The sequence below is a fragment of the Chiloscyllium plagiosum genome, unplaced genomic scaffold, assembly GCF_037043375.1.
Source record: "Chiloscyllium plagiosum isolate Xiang-an unplaced genomic scaffold, Cpla_swu_hap1 HiC_scaffold_1, whole genome shotgun sequence".
In the NCBI taxonomy this organism is placed as follows: Eukaryota; Metazoa; Chordata; class Chondrichthyes; order Orectolobiformes; family Hemiscylliidae; genus Chiloscyllium; species Chiloscyllium plagiosum.
In genome coordinates, this window is record NW_028270139.1 from 23,578,216 (window position 1) to 23,593,784 (window position 15,569).

Sequence of the window (15,569 nt, forward strand, 5' to 3'; positions counted from 1 at the left end):
TACTTTTAAAGAATCACGATTAAAAGTTCTGTTTGATCATTTAATGTATGCGGCTGATGGTTTTCAGTGAAGAGCTGATTTCATTGGCACATAACTAAAATGAGTTTATTGCCATTTCGCAAGTGGATATTCAAAAGCAGCTGTATTCATATTAATAGAATAGATCCCCCTTTTTTTTTAAATGTGAGGTTGTAAGTTATAGCCATTCTTGCCACTATTTCTGATGAGTTTGTTGGAGTGACAGGTGAAAACAGTTATGATTATACATAATACATCGCACGATCACAATGGATGGGGATGTATTTTATATTGACTCCTAAAGCTTTGGGACATGAATTCCCCAATTTGAAAAATTCTGCTCAAGTTATATATCCCCATTCTTTTCCTATTTATGAATTATTAGCTGGCAGACTCCACAATGATCCAATCACTAGCATTCTCGATGGTCTCCATCTCCAAAACATCCAGTATATCGAATATTTGCTTTTGAACATCTGTGTCAGGTATGCAAGCAACACACATAACACATTATTCCATACTCCATTATTCCATACTTCCAAGAATTGAGAATCACCACACCTTTATGCTCTGGGAGCCACTTAAGGTCCAGTGAGTAGGAGTGACATTAATGACACTGTTAAGATTTTGGGAAAACCTACTAGCTTCCATACTAAGTTGACTTGAGTCATAAAATACTAGATTTAATACACTCAATTTTATAACTCACCAATTTAAAATCTAGGTTATTAATTCAGCATCACCGAATTATCATGTTCGCCCAATCAAGTTCAATGACAAACTAACCATTTGACTTTAAATATAATAAAGCCTGACCACAAAAAGTCAAGCAGTGATATATTAAATGGCAGTGACTGAAACTCTGGTCAAAGGGACAGGTACTTAAAACAAGCAAGTGATATGAACTGCAGCAAAATGATCTGGTTATACATTGCAGATTTGGTGGCATGAGGATGTCATTTGGCAAAGTCAGAAGGCCAGAAGTGAATTTGGTGTAAACAGAGAACAATTGAAAGAGCTGATGCAACATTGCTCTCACTGCATTAGTTCTGCCATAAGTTGTCGTGCACTTAATTCAGAGTTGATATTCCCTCCAGCTCTCAGTCTAATTATGGAAATTTTTTGCAGTCAGCAAAGAGAGCTCTCGGTATTCTCTCACGGCAGATCAGACAAAAACATGACAGCCTGTTATTGGGCTCTGGAGTCTAATTATTAAAGAAGGCAATAGGTGTATATTTCTCCAGTATTTGGACCCACATTTGAGCAATTTTGTTCATGTGATGTAACAAACATTCTTTTTAAATAAGTTTCCTATTTCATCGCATATAACAGAGGAACATCTCCTGCAGAGTTTGAGAAAATCTTTCAGACCAGTCAGCAAAGGATTTATTGGTGCTGCAGTTCAATTGAATAACATCAAGTAGTAAAATTGCTGTGATCTTGTAACAACGAAGACATATAGAAACACAATTCCCTTGTATTGGTAGTAAACTGCACGAAAGACATGCAGACATTTTGTGAAAAGTACTAAATATCGATTAACCAGCCTAAAAGATTGGAGCAGAGGGAAGATTTGCAATGTATAGTAGTGAAATCTTGCCATCCTTTAAGGTTTTCTTACACTGGGACCGAAAAATGGATTCCATACTCAGTATTGTCACCTTGTTGACCATTCATATGACTTTGCTGAGAATATCGTCTATTGGACGATGGAAGATGGGCTAGGCACTTGGCAGATTCTGGATTAGTGCTGATCCACTCCACCCTCCTCCCTGACCTATCACCTTCATCCCCTCCCCCATTCACCTATTGTACTCTATGCTACTTTCTCCCCACCCCCACCCTCCTCTAGCTTATCTCGCCACCCTTCAGGCTCTCTGCCTTTATTCCTGATGAAGGGCTTTTGCCCGAAATGTCGATTTTACTGCTCCTCGGATGCTGCCTGAACTGCTGTGCTCTTCCAGCACCACTAATCCAGAATCTGGTGTCCAGCATCTGCAGTCATTGTTTTTACCTAGGCACTTGGCAGGCCCAACTGGAGGATGCACTCACAGGTGCATGATGGAAGATGAGGGTTGCTGCAGTAGTCTGAAAAACAGGACTCGAGGTATAAGGAAATCTACATAATATTTGTGGCCACAACTGCGAAGTATCACTGGGGATGGCAACATCCATTACAGGATCTGGAGATTTGGCCCTGGAGATTGTCCTCAGGAGATCACCTTTCCTCTTGGTCTGATTCATGCCCCTCTGAATCCATGCTGAACTATAGCCATGCCCAGTATTTGCCAAATTGAATACAAATGGAAACTTCCCAGAATTACTGTCTTAACATTAACTGTCTTTACATTAAATGATATTAAATATTCTCTAGTGCATCTTATTACAATTCTCTTGTGTGAGGTGTGTTCGTGATTTTAAAAGAAGCTTGGCTGTAATAGTTTTTGGCCACAAACATCTGAGCACCATTTGCTTCAGATTCTCCTTTTGATTTCATTTTTATATCTTATATATTTTTTCATGCAAACTTACATTAAACTCAAACATTTCAACATAAAACATGTCAAATAATTTTAATGTGAAGAATTTGGTCATAATTTACTGGCTGTGCAGATGTTATCTGTGACTTTTTTAAAAAATTCATACCTCCAAAATCATCACTAGTATGAATGGCTCCACAGTAACAGCAAAAGCTAGCCTACAATCCTTAAAAGGGAAATACTTTGACAATCATTTTAGTGCACATGCAGATGACACCAAAATTAGTTGTGTAGTGGACAGTGAAAAAGGTTACCTTAAAGTGCAACGGAATCTTGCACTTCTGATTCTCAGATGGGCCAGGGGCTAAGGAGGAGTGCAGGTGGAGTTGAGTTTAGATAAATGCAAGGTGCTGCATTTGGTAAGGCAAACTTTATACATTTAACGGGAGGGTCCTGGTGAGTGTTGTCGAACAGAGACCTCAGGGTGCAGGTGCATAGTTCCTTGAAAGAGGAGTTGCATTTGGTAAGCTTGCCTTCATTGGTCAGTTTACTGAGTATAAGAGTTGGCATATCATGTTGCAATGTACAGAACATAGGTGAGGCCACATTTAGAATACTGCATTCAATCGTGGTAACCCTGCTTTTGGGAAGATGTTGTTAAACTTGAAAGACTTCAGAAAAGATTTACGCTGTTGAATTGGAACTTGCCTTGAAGTAGTACATGCTTCCATCCTGCTATCTTATATTTTATTTCCAAAAGGTGAAGGAAAAGTCACCATACTTGTCCCAGATCATAGGGCTGCTGTCTCACTGGACAGAGATGACTGATGGTGGTTTAACTGAAGGGTCATCATACCTCAGACAAGGGAAAAGGTTCAGAAGGAGAATCCTTCATGGTACCCTTAGCAGGTATTGGAATTGAACTCAACCTGCATTGCTAACCAGCCAACTATTATTTTCTTTCTATTGGTCAAACAAAAAAATCTGAATCAACCAATTGAAAATAGGAGCTGAACAGGTTTCAAATGTATCATACTAAACCTGTGCAGGTATGATGGGCTGAAGGGCCACCTTCTGTACTATAACACTTCCATGAATCTGTGAAATTGTAACATTTAAATAATATGGTGACGTACTGGAGCTTAAAATCGCTAAACGTTTATTATGAAATGCATTTACTAACTAATACAGCTTCATCAATTGTTCTACAGGATTCTAATTCATCTGGTTGGAATAAATATTTCACAGTTGAAGTAGAATATTGCATCTAGTATTTCATCAAAAAGATAAAATTGAAGCTACATTGTCACCTTTACTGTTTGGTAAATCTTTGGCTTTTCAGGTTATTTTCAGAGAACCTTCTGAGATAATATAGTGATGTTTTTGAAAGGTTGCATTTCTGCAACATGACTGCAAGCATCTGGTCTCACAGGAAAGCAATTGTTTTTAATCCCTTATGCACGTGACTGATTATTGAAAGATTCTTTCAACATCCCTGTTATAATACTTTGCAAGCTAAATATATGGATTTCATCTTTGAACAAATAATTCCAATGGTTTGCAATGTTGGAAATACACTTGTTCTGCACAGCTAAATCGATCTCAAAATTCTCTCAGAATCAAAATGCAAATTCAGGCGTGCCTCTAGGTTTCCTTATCAAATGAAGACCAGAAGATAAATCTCGAAATGGTCAAAGAGGAGCAATGGATGCAGTTCATTTTAATTATAATTTTTAACAGCCCTGATAATTTTAAGATTAGTCAGTATTTTGTACATCATACATGCCTTTACATACACCTACTTTAATTCTCACCTTAAAACGTGGAAAATACGGACCTTTGAGATATACAATAATAGATGCACTTTGCAAACTAGCACTCATCTGATACTACACCATTGGTGTATCATCTCAGTGCAAGGCAGATATAAAACAAGTTTTAGCAAGACTTAACACTTAATGGTAAGGTCCTAGGGAGTGTTGCTGAACAAAGAGACCTTAGAGTGCAGGTTCATAGCTCCTTCAAAATGGAGTCACAGGTAGATAGGATAGTGAAGGTGGCATTTGGTATGCTTGCTTCTATTGGTCAAAGCATTGAGTTATAGTAGTTGGGAGGTCATGTTGCAGCTGTACAGGACATTGGTTGGGACACTTGTGAAATATTGTGTATGATTCCGGTCTTCCTCCTATCAGAAGGATGTTGTGAAACTTGACCAGGTACAGACCAAATATCCCAACCCAATCTGGTCCCACCCGCCAGCAACTGGCCCATATCCCACAAAACCCTTCCGATTTATAGAACATAGAACAATACAGCACAGAACAGGCCCTTCGGCCCACGATGTTGTGCCGAACTTCTAACCTAGATTAAGTACCCATCCATGTACCTATCCAAATGCCGCTTAAAGGTCGCCAATGATTCCGACTCTACCACTCCCACGGGCAGCGCATTCCATGCCCCCACCACTCTCTGGGTAAAGAACCCACCCCTGACATCTCCCCTATACCTTCCACCCTTCACCTTAAATTTATGTCCCCTTGTAACACTCTGTTGTACCCGGGGAAAAGGTTTCTGACTGTCTACTCTATCTATTCCTCTGATCATCTTATAAACCTCTATCAAGTCACCCCTCATCCTTCGCCGTTCCAACGAGAAAAGGCCAAGAACTCTCAACCTATCCTCGTATGACTTCCTCTCCATTCCAGGCAACATCCTGGTAAATCTTCTCTGCACCCTCTCCAAAGCTTCCACATCTTTCCTAAAGTGAGGCGACCAGAACTGCACACAGTACTCCAACTGTGGCCTAACCAAAGTCCTGTACAGCTACAACATCACTTCACGACTCTTGAATTCAATCCCTCTGCTAATGAACGATAATACTCCATAGGCCTTCTTACAAACTCTATCCACCTGAGTGGCAACCTTCAAAGATCTATGTACATAGACCCCAAGATCCCTCTGTTCCTCCACCTGACTAAGAACCCTACCATTAACCCTGTATTCCGCATTCTTATTTGTTCTTCCAAAATGGACAACCTCACACTTGGCAGGGTTGAACTCCATCTGCCACTCCTCAGCCCAGCTCTGCATCATATCTAAGTCCCTCTGCAGCCGACAACAGCCCTCCTCACTGTCCACAACTCCACCTATCTTCGTATCATCTGCAAATTTACTGACCCACCCTTCGACTCCCTCATCTAAGTCATTAATAAAAATTACAAACAGCAGAGGACCCAGAACTGATCCCTGCGGAACTCCACTTGTAACTGTGCTCCAGGCTGAATATTTACCATCTACCACCACTCTCTGCCTTCGACCGGTTAGCCAGTTTTCTATCCAATTGGCCAAATTTCCCTCTATCCCATGCCTCCTGACTTTCCGCATAAGCCTACCATGGGGAACCTTATCAAATGCCTTACTAAAATCCATGTACACTACATCCACTGCTCTACCCTCATCCACATGCTTGGTCACCTCCTCGAAGAATTCAATAAGACTTGTAAGGCAAGACCTACCCTTCACAAATCCGTGCTGGCTGTCCCTAATCAAGCAGTGTCTGTCCAGATACTTATAAATCCTATCCCTCAGTACCCTTTCCATTACTTTGCCTACCACAGAAGTAAGACTAACAGGCCTGTAATTCCCAGAGTTATCCCTATTCCCTTTTTTGAACAGGGGCACAACATTCGCTACTCTCCAGTCCCCTGGTACCACCCCCGTTGCCAGTGAAGACGAGAAGATCATTGCCAACGGTACTGCAATTTCCTCTCTTGCTTCCCACATAATCCTAGGATATATCCCGGCAGGCCCAGGGGACTTGTCTATCCTCAAGTTGTTCAAAATGTCCAACACATCTTCCTTCCTAACAGGTATCTCTTCTAGCTTACCAGTCCATTTCACACTCTCCTCTTCTACAATACGGTCCCTCTCGTTCGTAAATACTGAAGAGAAGTACTTGTTCAAGACCTCTCCTATCTCTTCCGACTCAATACACAGTCTCCCACTACTGTCCTTAATCGGACCTACCCTCGTTCTCGTCATTCTCAGGTTTCTCACATACGCATAAAATGCCTTGGGGTTATCCTTGATCCTATCCGCCAACGATTTTTCATGCCCTCTCTTAGCTCTCCTAATCCCTTTCTTCAGGACCCTTCTGGCTATCCTGTATCCCTCCACTGCTCTGTCTGAATCCTGTTTCCTCAACCTTATGTAAGCCTCCTTCTTCCTCTTTACCAGACATTCAACCTCTCTCGTCAACCAAGGCTCCCTCACACGACCATTTCTTTCCTGCCTGATAGGTACATACATATCATGGACACGTCGTATCTGCTCTTTGAAAAAGTTCCACATTTCCACCACATCCTTCCCTGACAGCCTATGCTCCCAAAGTATGCTCCTCAAATCCTGCCTTACAGCATCGTAATTTCCCTTCCCCCAATTATAAAATCTACCTTGTTGTGCGCACCTATCTCTCTCCATAACCAAGGTGAAAGTCACAGAATTGTGGTCACCATCACCAAAATGTTCACCCACTAACAAGCCCACCACTTGTCCCGGTTCATTACCGAGTACCAAATCCAATATGGCCTCCCCTCTGGTTGGACAATCTACATACTGCGTTAGAAAAGCTTCCTGGACACACTGCACAAACACCGCCCCATCCAATCTACTTGATCTAAAGAGCTTCCAATCAATATTTGGGAAGTTGAAATCACCCATGACTACGACCCTGTGGCTTCTGCACCTTTCCAAAATCTGTTTCCCAATCTGTTTCTCCACATCTCTGCTGCTATTGGGGGGCCTATAGTAAACACCCAACAAGGTGACTGCACCTTTCCTATTTCTGACTTCAGCCCATACTACCTCCAGAGGCAGATCCCCCTCAAACTTCCTTTCTGCAGCCGTTATACCATTTCTAATTAGCAATGCCACCCCCCCTCCTTTTTTCCCACCCTCCCTAATCTTACTGAAACACCTGTAACCAGGAACTTCCAACAGCCATTCCTGTCCCTCATCTATCCACGTTTCCGTGATGGCTACAACATCGTAGTCCCAGGTACCGATCCACGCCTTAAGTTCACCCACCTTATTTCTGATACTCCTTGCATTGAAGTATACGCACTTGAGCCCATCTCTGTGTCCGCAAGTAGTCCCTGTCAGTGCTACCTTTTCCACAGCCTCCCTACAGTCTTGGGCATCCTGACACACAGCTAGCTTACTTGCTGGACTACAAGTCCGGATCCCATCCCCCTGCCAAACTAGTTTATATACCCGTCCAAATGCCTTTTAAAAGTTGCAATTGTACCAGCCTCTACTGCTTCCTCTGGCACCCATTCCACACATTCATCACCCTCTGCGCGAAAACGTTGCGCCTTAGGTCTCTTTTATATCTTTCCCATCTCACCCTAAACCTATGCCCTCTAGTTCTGGACTCCCCCACCCCAGGGATGAGACCTTGTTTATTTACCCTATCTATGCCACTCATGATTTTATAAGCCTCTATAAGGTCACTCCTCAGTTTACAACACTCCAGGAAAACAGTCCTAGCCTATTCAACCTCTCCCTATAGCTCAAATTCCAACCCTGGCAACATCCTTGTAAATCTTTTCTGAACCCTTTCAAATTTCACAACATCCTTCCAATAGGAAGGAGACTAGAATTACATGCAATATTCCAAAAGTGGCCTAACCAATATCCTGTACAGCCGCAACATGACCTCCCAACTTTTGTAAAAGCAAATTAGAGGAAACCTTCAAGACCATCAATAATACCCTTACTGGCATAAAGTTAAAAATCACACAACACCAGGTTACAGTCCAACAGGTTTAACTGGAAGCACACTAGTTTCCAATTAAACCTGTTGGACTATAACCTGGTGTTGTGTGATTTTTAACTTTGTATACCCCAGTCTAACACCAGCATCTCCAAATCATGACTTACTGGCATAAAATTCACTAACATGGAGGAAAACAACAAACTGCCATTCCGAGATGTTGCAGTAAAGCGAACAGCCAATGGGAAACTTCAAACCAGCGTCTACAGGAAAACACCACATACGGTCCAAATATTGAACTACAGAAGCAATCATCCCAATATCTATCAACAAAGCTGCATTAGAACATTATTTCAATGAGCCAACACACACTGCAGCACAGAGGAACTATGCAAAGCAGAGGAAAATCACCTATTCAGTATATTCAAAAAGAATGGATACCCAATGAACACAGTTTGCCAATTTCTGAGGAACAAACCCAAACAAAGCAGACAAAACACATCCAGAAACCCTAGCCACTCTCCCCTACATCAAAGACACCTTGGAAATGACTGCCAGACTACGCAGAGCCTTGCCATCATGGTAGCCCACTAACCAACTAACACATTAAAACAGCAGCTAATGAACTTGAAAGAGCCCATACAAAAAAACAAAACTGATGTCATCTACAAAATACCTTGCTAGAACTGTAACAAACACTACATTGGATAAACAGGCAGAAAACTAACCACCAGGATACATGAACATCAACTAGTCACTAGTCTCACTAGTGTCCACATACAGATGAGGAAGGACATCACTTCGACTGGGACAACACATCCATCCTATCACAAGCCAAACAGAGACACGCACAAGAATTCCTGGAAGCATGGCATTCCAACCGAAACTCTAGCAACACACACATTGACTTGGATCCCCTCTATCATTCCCTGACAAAAAGAACAGGAAATGACATCACCAACCCAAGGAAACCCAAACATATAAATAGAAAGCAGGCTACACCACCGACACTCCATTAGGAGGCTCACTGAAGATGTTACCTACTATGGTGACAAAACGTCTGAAAACAAACCTTGCAGCTCAGCAAGCAAACTACATCCAGTATTAAGAAAGGACTCTGAAGAGTCATCTAAACTTGAAAAATTAGGTTGCTGTCTCTCCATGGATGCTGCCTGACTCACTGTGATTTCCAGCATTTTTTTTCTTTTCAAGCATTCTCTCCATCTGCAAGTTCAACATGGCAATTAGGGCGATCAGGGGGTCAGCAATAAAAACTGATCTTGCTTCCAATACTCCCATCCTATAAATGAAATAAGCTAAGTAAGTTGCATTTCCTGCCAATCACACTATATCAAAAACAGAGGTCTCAGTAAGGGTAACTGTTCAAAAGAACTACAAGAAAAATTGGAGTTCAAAATCACACAACACCAGGTTATAGCCCAACAGGTTTAATTGTAAGCACTAGCTTTCGGAGCGCCGCTCCTTCATCAGGTGGTTGTGGAGGACACAACTGTAAGACACAGAATTTATAGCAAAAGTATGCAGTGAGATGTAACTGAAATTATACATTGAAAATATCTTGATTGTTTGTTGAGTCTTTCACTTCTTTCATGTGTAAATCACAAAACCTTTTTTTAAAAAGTTACATTCTCAGGTTAACTGTAACAATTGGTGTCAGCCAGACAATATGTTGAAGGTGTTAGCCAGTGTTCCCTGTCTGTGCCATAATGTTTAGGCTGATTCTAATCTGAGTTAACAGAGTCTTACATGGATTCATGCAGTTTTTGAGCAAAGTACAATGTAACTCTGCAAGTACAAATTCACCCCACAAATGTATATGTCTATGAATGCCTGTGGGTTTTTGTGCGCGCGCGCATGTGTGTGTATGTGTATCTGTCTGGGGTGGGGGGATGAGAGTGAGAGAGACAGTGTATATATGTGTGTGTGTGTGTGTATGTGAGTGTACAATGTCTAAGTCTGAGAGGGTGTATGAGAGAGTGTGGCAGTGTGTGTCTCTGTAGGGGTGTGTGTGTGTATGCACGCGCATGAATGCATGGGGTGAGGGGTTGTGAGTGTCTGTGAGAGACTGTGTGTGTGTGTGTGTGTGTGTGTGTGTGTGAGTGTGAGTGTGAGTGTGAGTGTGAGAGAGAGAGAATGTAAAGTGGTCTAGGTCCCAGTTGAGGCCCTCCCTATGGGTATGGAACTTAGCTATCATCCTCTGCTCGTCCACCCTCTGCTGCTGCCTGCCCCGAAGCCCGCCTAAGAGGATGGCCTATGCCGTTAGGCTCCTGGAAGTACTCAGGGGTGCCCTCATAAGAACGGGGTACGATGCTCAACTCATCGACCATCAGTTCCGACATGCCACAGCAAGGAACTGTAATGACCTCCTCAGGAGACAGACATGCTGCAACTGACAGGGTTCCCTTCGTTGTCCAGTACTTCCTAGAAGCTGAAAAACTACACCATGTTCTTCATGACCTGCAACATATTATCAATGAGGATGAGCACCTTCCCCCACCTCCACTGCTTGCCTTTAAACAAGTGCCAAAACTCAAACAGACCATTGTCGTAGCAAGTTGCCCGGCTTTCCGGACAACTCTGTACAACCGTGTTATGGTAGGTGCTGCAAGACGGTAGGAGTGTGGACACATGGGGACACCTTCCACAAGGTACGTGGCAGGTACTCATGTGACTCAGCCGACGTTGTCTATCTTATACGTTGCAGGTAAGGATGCCCTGAGGCATGGTATGTTGGGGATAGCGAGCTAAGGCTATGGCAACGGATGAATGGGCACTGCACAACAATCAACAGATAGGAGTGTTCCCTCCCATTTGGGGAACACCTCAGCAGTCCAGGACATTCGACCTCAGACCTTTGGGTGACCATCCTCCAAGGCGGACTTCGGGACAGACAGCAGCGAATAGTGACTGAGCAGAGGATGATAGCTAAGTTCTATACCCATAGGGATGGCCTCAACCAGGACCTTGGGTTCATGTCACACTACAGATGACCACCATCAGACTCCGACACACATGCTCCCACACACTCACATGCATCAAAGACTTAGACCACCTTACACTGACAACCCCCCACCCCAGACAGACAGACAGACACACAAACACATTTGTGGGCTGAATTTGTACTTGCAGAGTTACATTGTACTTTGCTCAAAAACTGCATGCATCCATGTAAGACTCTGTTAATTCACTATTTAGATTAGAATCAGTCTAAACATTATGGCACAGACAGGGAACACAGGGGGGCTAACACCTTCAACATATTATCTGGCTGACACCAATTGTTACAGTTAACCTGAGAATGTAACTTTTTAAAAAAAGTTTTGTAGTTTACATATGGAAAGTAGTGAAACTATCATAGTATTCTAACAGATGACAGACTCAAAAACAATCAAGGTATTTTTCAATGTATAATTTCAGTGACATCACATTGTAAACTTTTGCTATAAATTGTCTTACAATTGTGTCCTCCACAACTACCTGATAAAGGAGTGGCGCTCCGAAAACTAGTGCTTCCAATTAAACCTGTTGGACTATAACTTGGTGTTGTGCAATTTTAAACTTTGTACACCCCAGTCCAACAATGGCATCTCCAAATCATGAGAAATATTGGAATAAGACAACGGAAACTGATAATTTCCTTATTTGCGTGAAAATCTGATGGTAATTTGAACTGTTTGCAGAAAATTGAAATAAACTCTAACTTGAGACTGATGTGTCAGTTTTAAGACACCTCAATCACTACTCTTGTGTGGAAGATGAAGAGATTTGGGCATTTCTCACCCAAAATTCTTCAATCTTTTAAACTAGTAAGTGATTTGTGTCCAGATTAAATTGTTCCTGAATAATTTAAGAAGTTTAAAGCCCACACGTGCACATCCAGGGTATATTACCATATAATGATGATCACAGAGGAATACTTTACAATTTTACATTCACCAATCACAGGTAATTATGTAAGTTGTGCTATCCAAAGGGGCCACAACTAATTCAGCGAAGTCCAGGGTTTGAACCAGCATTAATTTGAGGAAGTGTAACTCAATTACATAGTGGAAAAAATCTGAACCAGCCAAACAAATTTCTTAGTAAGACATGCAAGCACAGAGATGTTTTAAGTTAAGAACCTTAATTATTTTTGCAATCATTTGCTGAAATTTTAGACTTTTTAATGAATTATTTTAAAATCCCAAAGCTTTAACAAAACAACAGGTGCAATTACTTAGCTCAAACTACTTTTAATAATCTTGGTAGGATATATAATTAATCCTGAATTAAAAGAAGTAAAGCTGCCAGAAACACTTTAGAAATATTTATTATTAGGTGTTACAGCATTGTCAGTTGATAATTCACAGCAGGGTACATTACTTTGGCTCTGAATCAATTGTTTTACCAAAAAACACAGCTCAAATTTGGAAAGCTTGTATGCCTGATAAATGCCGATGTGAAGATTTTTACTTTAAAATTATGAAAAATCATGTCTTAGTTTGTATATTAAAGGTTAAATAATCTCTCTCAAAGCTTCACTGCCCCAGAATTTATTTACATTGAATCATTTAACCATAAGACCACAGTATCAAAAAATACAAGTAAAAATATCTGTAAAAGTATCCCAGGCTTGTTTATATAAAGATCTTCGTAAAACCCAAATTCTATAATGTGTACATAGATGGTCCCATCAGCCTTTTTTGATCAATTAAATTTCTTAAATGCTTAAATTTCTAAAACAAACTGTTTTAGATTGTTGTAGTAGTATACAAATACCCACAGCTCTCAAATTTTATAAACTTAAAAGAGTAAAGATGAAATAGCAAAGAAAGAGCAGAAACATCATTACTTAAAATTAGAATTTCTGAAATAATGGCAAAGAAATGCAAACAACTAAGTAAGCAATTTAGCTTGAGTGAAACTGAATGCACTCTGGGAAGGTCGAGTAGTTTGGGAAAGAACCAATGTACTTGAGCAATTTTAAGTGCCTCAGAATAGAAAATAAGTAGAGAAACTGAAAACCAAGAAAAAAAAGCCTTGGTTCTTACATAGGCTTACTCTCAATTGACAAGTGAGTGAGGCAGATTTTTTAATTTACCATATGTAATTAACAAATGTACACTGAAACCATTCCATATGATGTTAGTATTTTCATTAATACATTTGCATGAAACTCTTTGTCCTCCATTTTATATTTAAGATTAAAATAAGTTAACACCCATAGACGCAAGAATTTCAATGAACATACTAACGAGGTTGCTAATATCAAATAGTTTCATTTCAATATTCAGGAAAGAAATAAGGGAAAAATAAAATCGTAACTGATTTTTTTTCCTGCAAATGTACATCTAAAATGTGATAATGTTTTGACTTTAGTTAAATCTGCTATTTCTATTAGGAATAATAACATTATAATTCAAATAGTAGCTTTTAAAAGACCATACAAAGTACAAATGCAAATGCTCTCCAACATTGCATGTTCAAAAGAAAAGGGGTATTTCTAAAGGCAGAACACTTTATTTTTTATGATCAGAGGAGATGATCAGGGTCAGGAAGATGCTCATAATCTTATCAGTGCAGAATCTTTTATATTTGAATAACGTAAAAAAAATATTTTTTTTTTTAAAACCATTAATTTTTTTGAAGCTTTTGGTTCTTCTAGCTGCCCTTGAGATTCAATACTAATTGGCATAAACCATTAAGCTCATTTTTGTACCTCAGTTGATCCAGGTTTTTAAAAAAAGTCAGATCACTAACCCCCGTACTGACATTTAACAACTGATACAGTCCACATATGCATCACATCACCTTTTAGCACACCTAAAGGAGTGTCTGTCTTACTATTTGAAAATTCTAAGGATGATCTCACTGAGGTGTCATGAGCTCAAATGGATTAAACCAACCTAATGAACACAGGCTGCCATTTTGAAGTACTCAATACATGTCACTGTGCCTGTGACTGATGCCCCTGAGCTGTGGCCTCAAACCATCCAGTTCTAGTTGGCCTTCAGTGCTTTCCTGGTACTGTTGCTCAAATAGGCCCCATGGAAAAACTGGCAGAAGAGGACAAAGTAGCTGAGGTACATGAGGGAGGACCAGATAATGTTGTGCATGTGTGATGGGCACTGACCCTGCTGCATCCATTCATACACCAAATAGTTAACAACGCAGCCCAGTACCATCTGGGTGATCTGTGTCATGGTGATGAACATAGCAAACTTGCGTGAGACTCTGAAGCCAGCTGCCCGCAAAGCATAATAGGAGTACATGACAGCATGCACACCATAGTTCATTGTCATAAACCACCCTCCTCCAGCCACCATGTCTTTGTACGAGTACCAAGAGTAAAGCAGTACGGTAATATGGTGGTACCAGTGTAGGAAAATGAGCTTCTGCTTCCGCAATATAATGAAGAACGTGTCCCCTAAAAAAAAGAAACACTTTCGTAAATAAAGCTAATTTCATTGTGTAAACCTCGTTTCTATTGTATAAGAAGTTATGCTGTGCTAATTAACGTACATTAATAATGCTTGCTCCAGGAACACGTTATTTATCTTTTAGCTTATTTGAATGGGTTAGAATTCACCATTAACCACCAAGATTTACTGTTTCAAGCAGCTTAAGAATTGATTACTTAATATTTGTTCAGTACAACACCCAATCCTTCAAAGTCCTATTTTCGCAGAAGTACAATAACTGAAGATAGTCTTTTTAATTAAAAGTACTAACATGGCATTTTAAAAACTTTTTTTAAAGTAACTGACTATTACAGCTGTTGGATAGAACAGAACTCAACTGTCTTGCACTCATCAGGACAATTCACAACAACACCAATTTAAGGTGAAAATCACATTTTATACTGTATGACAGGAGAATGCTGTTTGGCAAGTAGACTCTAATTGGTGGAGGTGCTGCTATGGAAAATGCATCAGCCAATGATGATTAAGAGTTAACTCCCAAACTTTGTTTAAATGTTAAACCAAGTAGGTTGATTCTGATTGGTCAATGCGTGCCCTAAGAAATGAACCAGCGAATAGCTATCACCTGTTTTACTGTTTTGAAATTATACCTCATACCCAACATACTCCTTGATGCATTTAGTCTTTAGAAATGTATTTTTTTCTTAAATATATTCAGTGACTTAGCCTCCACTATCTTATGTGCTAGAGAATTCAATAGTCTCACCGCTGAGTTTAAAAATTTTGCATCTCAGTCCTAAATGATGTATCCTGTATGCAAAGACCATGAATCCTTGTTCTAGACTCCCACCCAAAAAGAACATCCTCTCTGCACCA

At 40.4% G+C, this 15,569-nt stretch overlaps 1 protein-coding gene across 3 annotated transcripts in view; it reads right to left on the reverse strand.

Annotated features, from left to right (window-relative positions):
- Positions 1–12,583: 12,583 nt before the first annotated feature.
- The window catches only part of elovl6 (ELOVL fatty acid elongase 6), a 110,561-nt gene continuing 107,575 nt past the window's right edge, over positions 12,584–15,569 (reverse strand). For all 3 annotated transcript variants that reach the window (XM_043697776.2, XM_087981438.1, XM_087981403.1), the window contains one exon: positions 12,584–14,698. In XM_043697776.2, the coding sequence (XP_043553711.2) occupies positions 14,271–14,698 (428 nt within the window). In that variant the 3' untranslated portion in view covers positions 12,584–14,270. The remainder of the gene's footprint in view (positions 14,699–15,569) is intronic.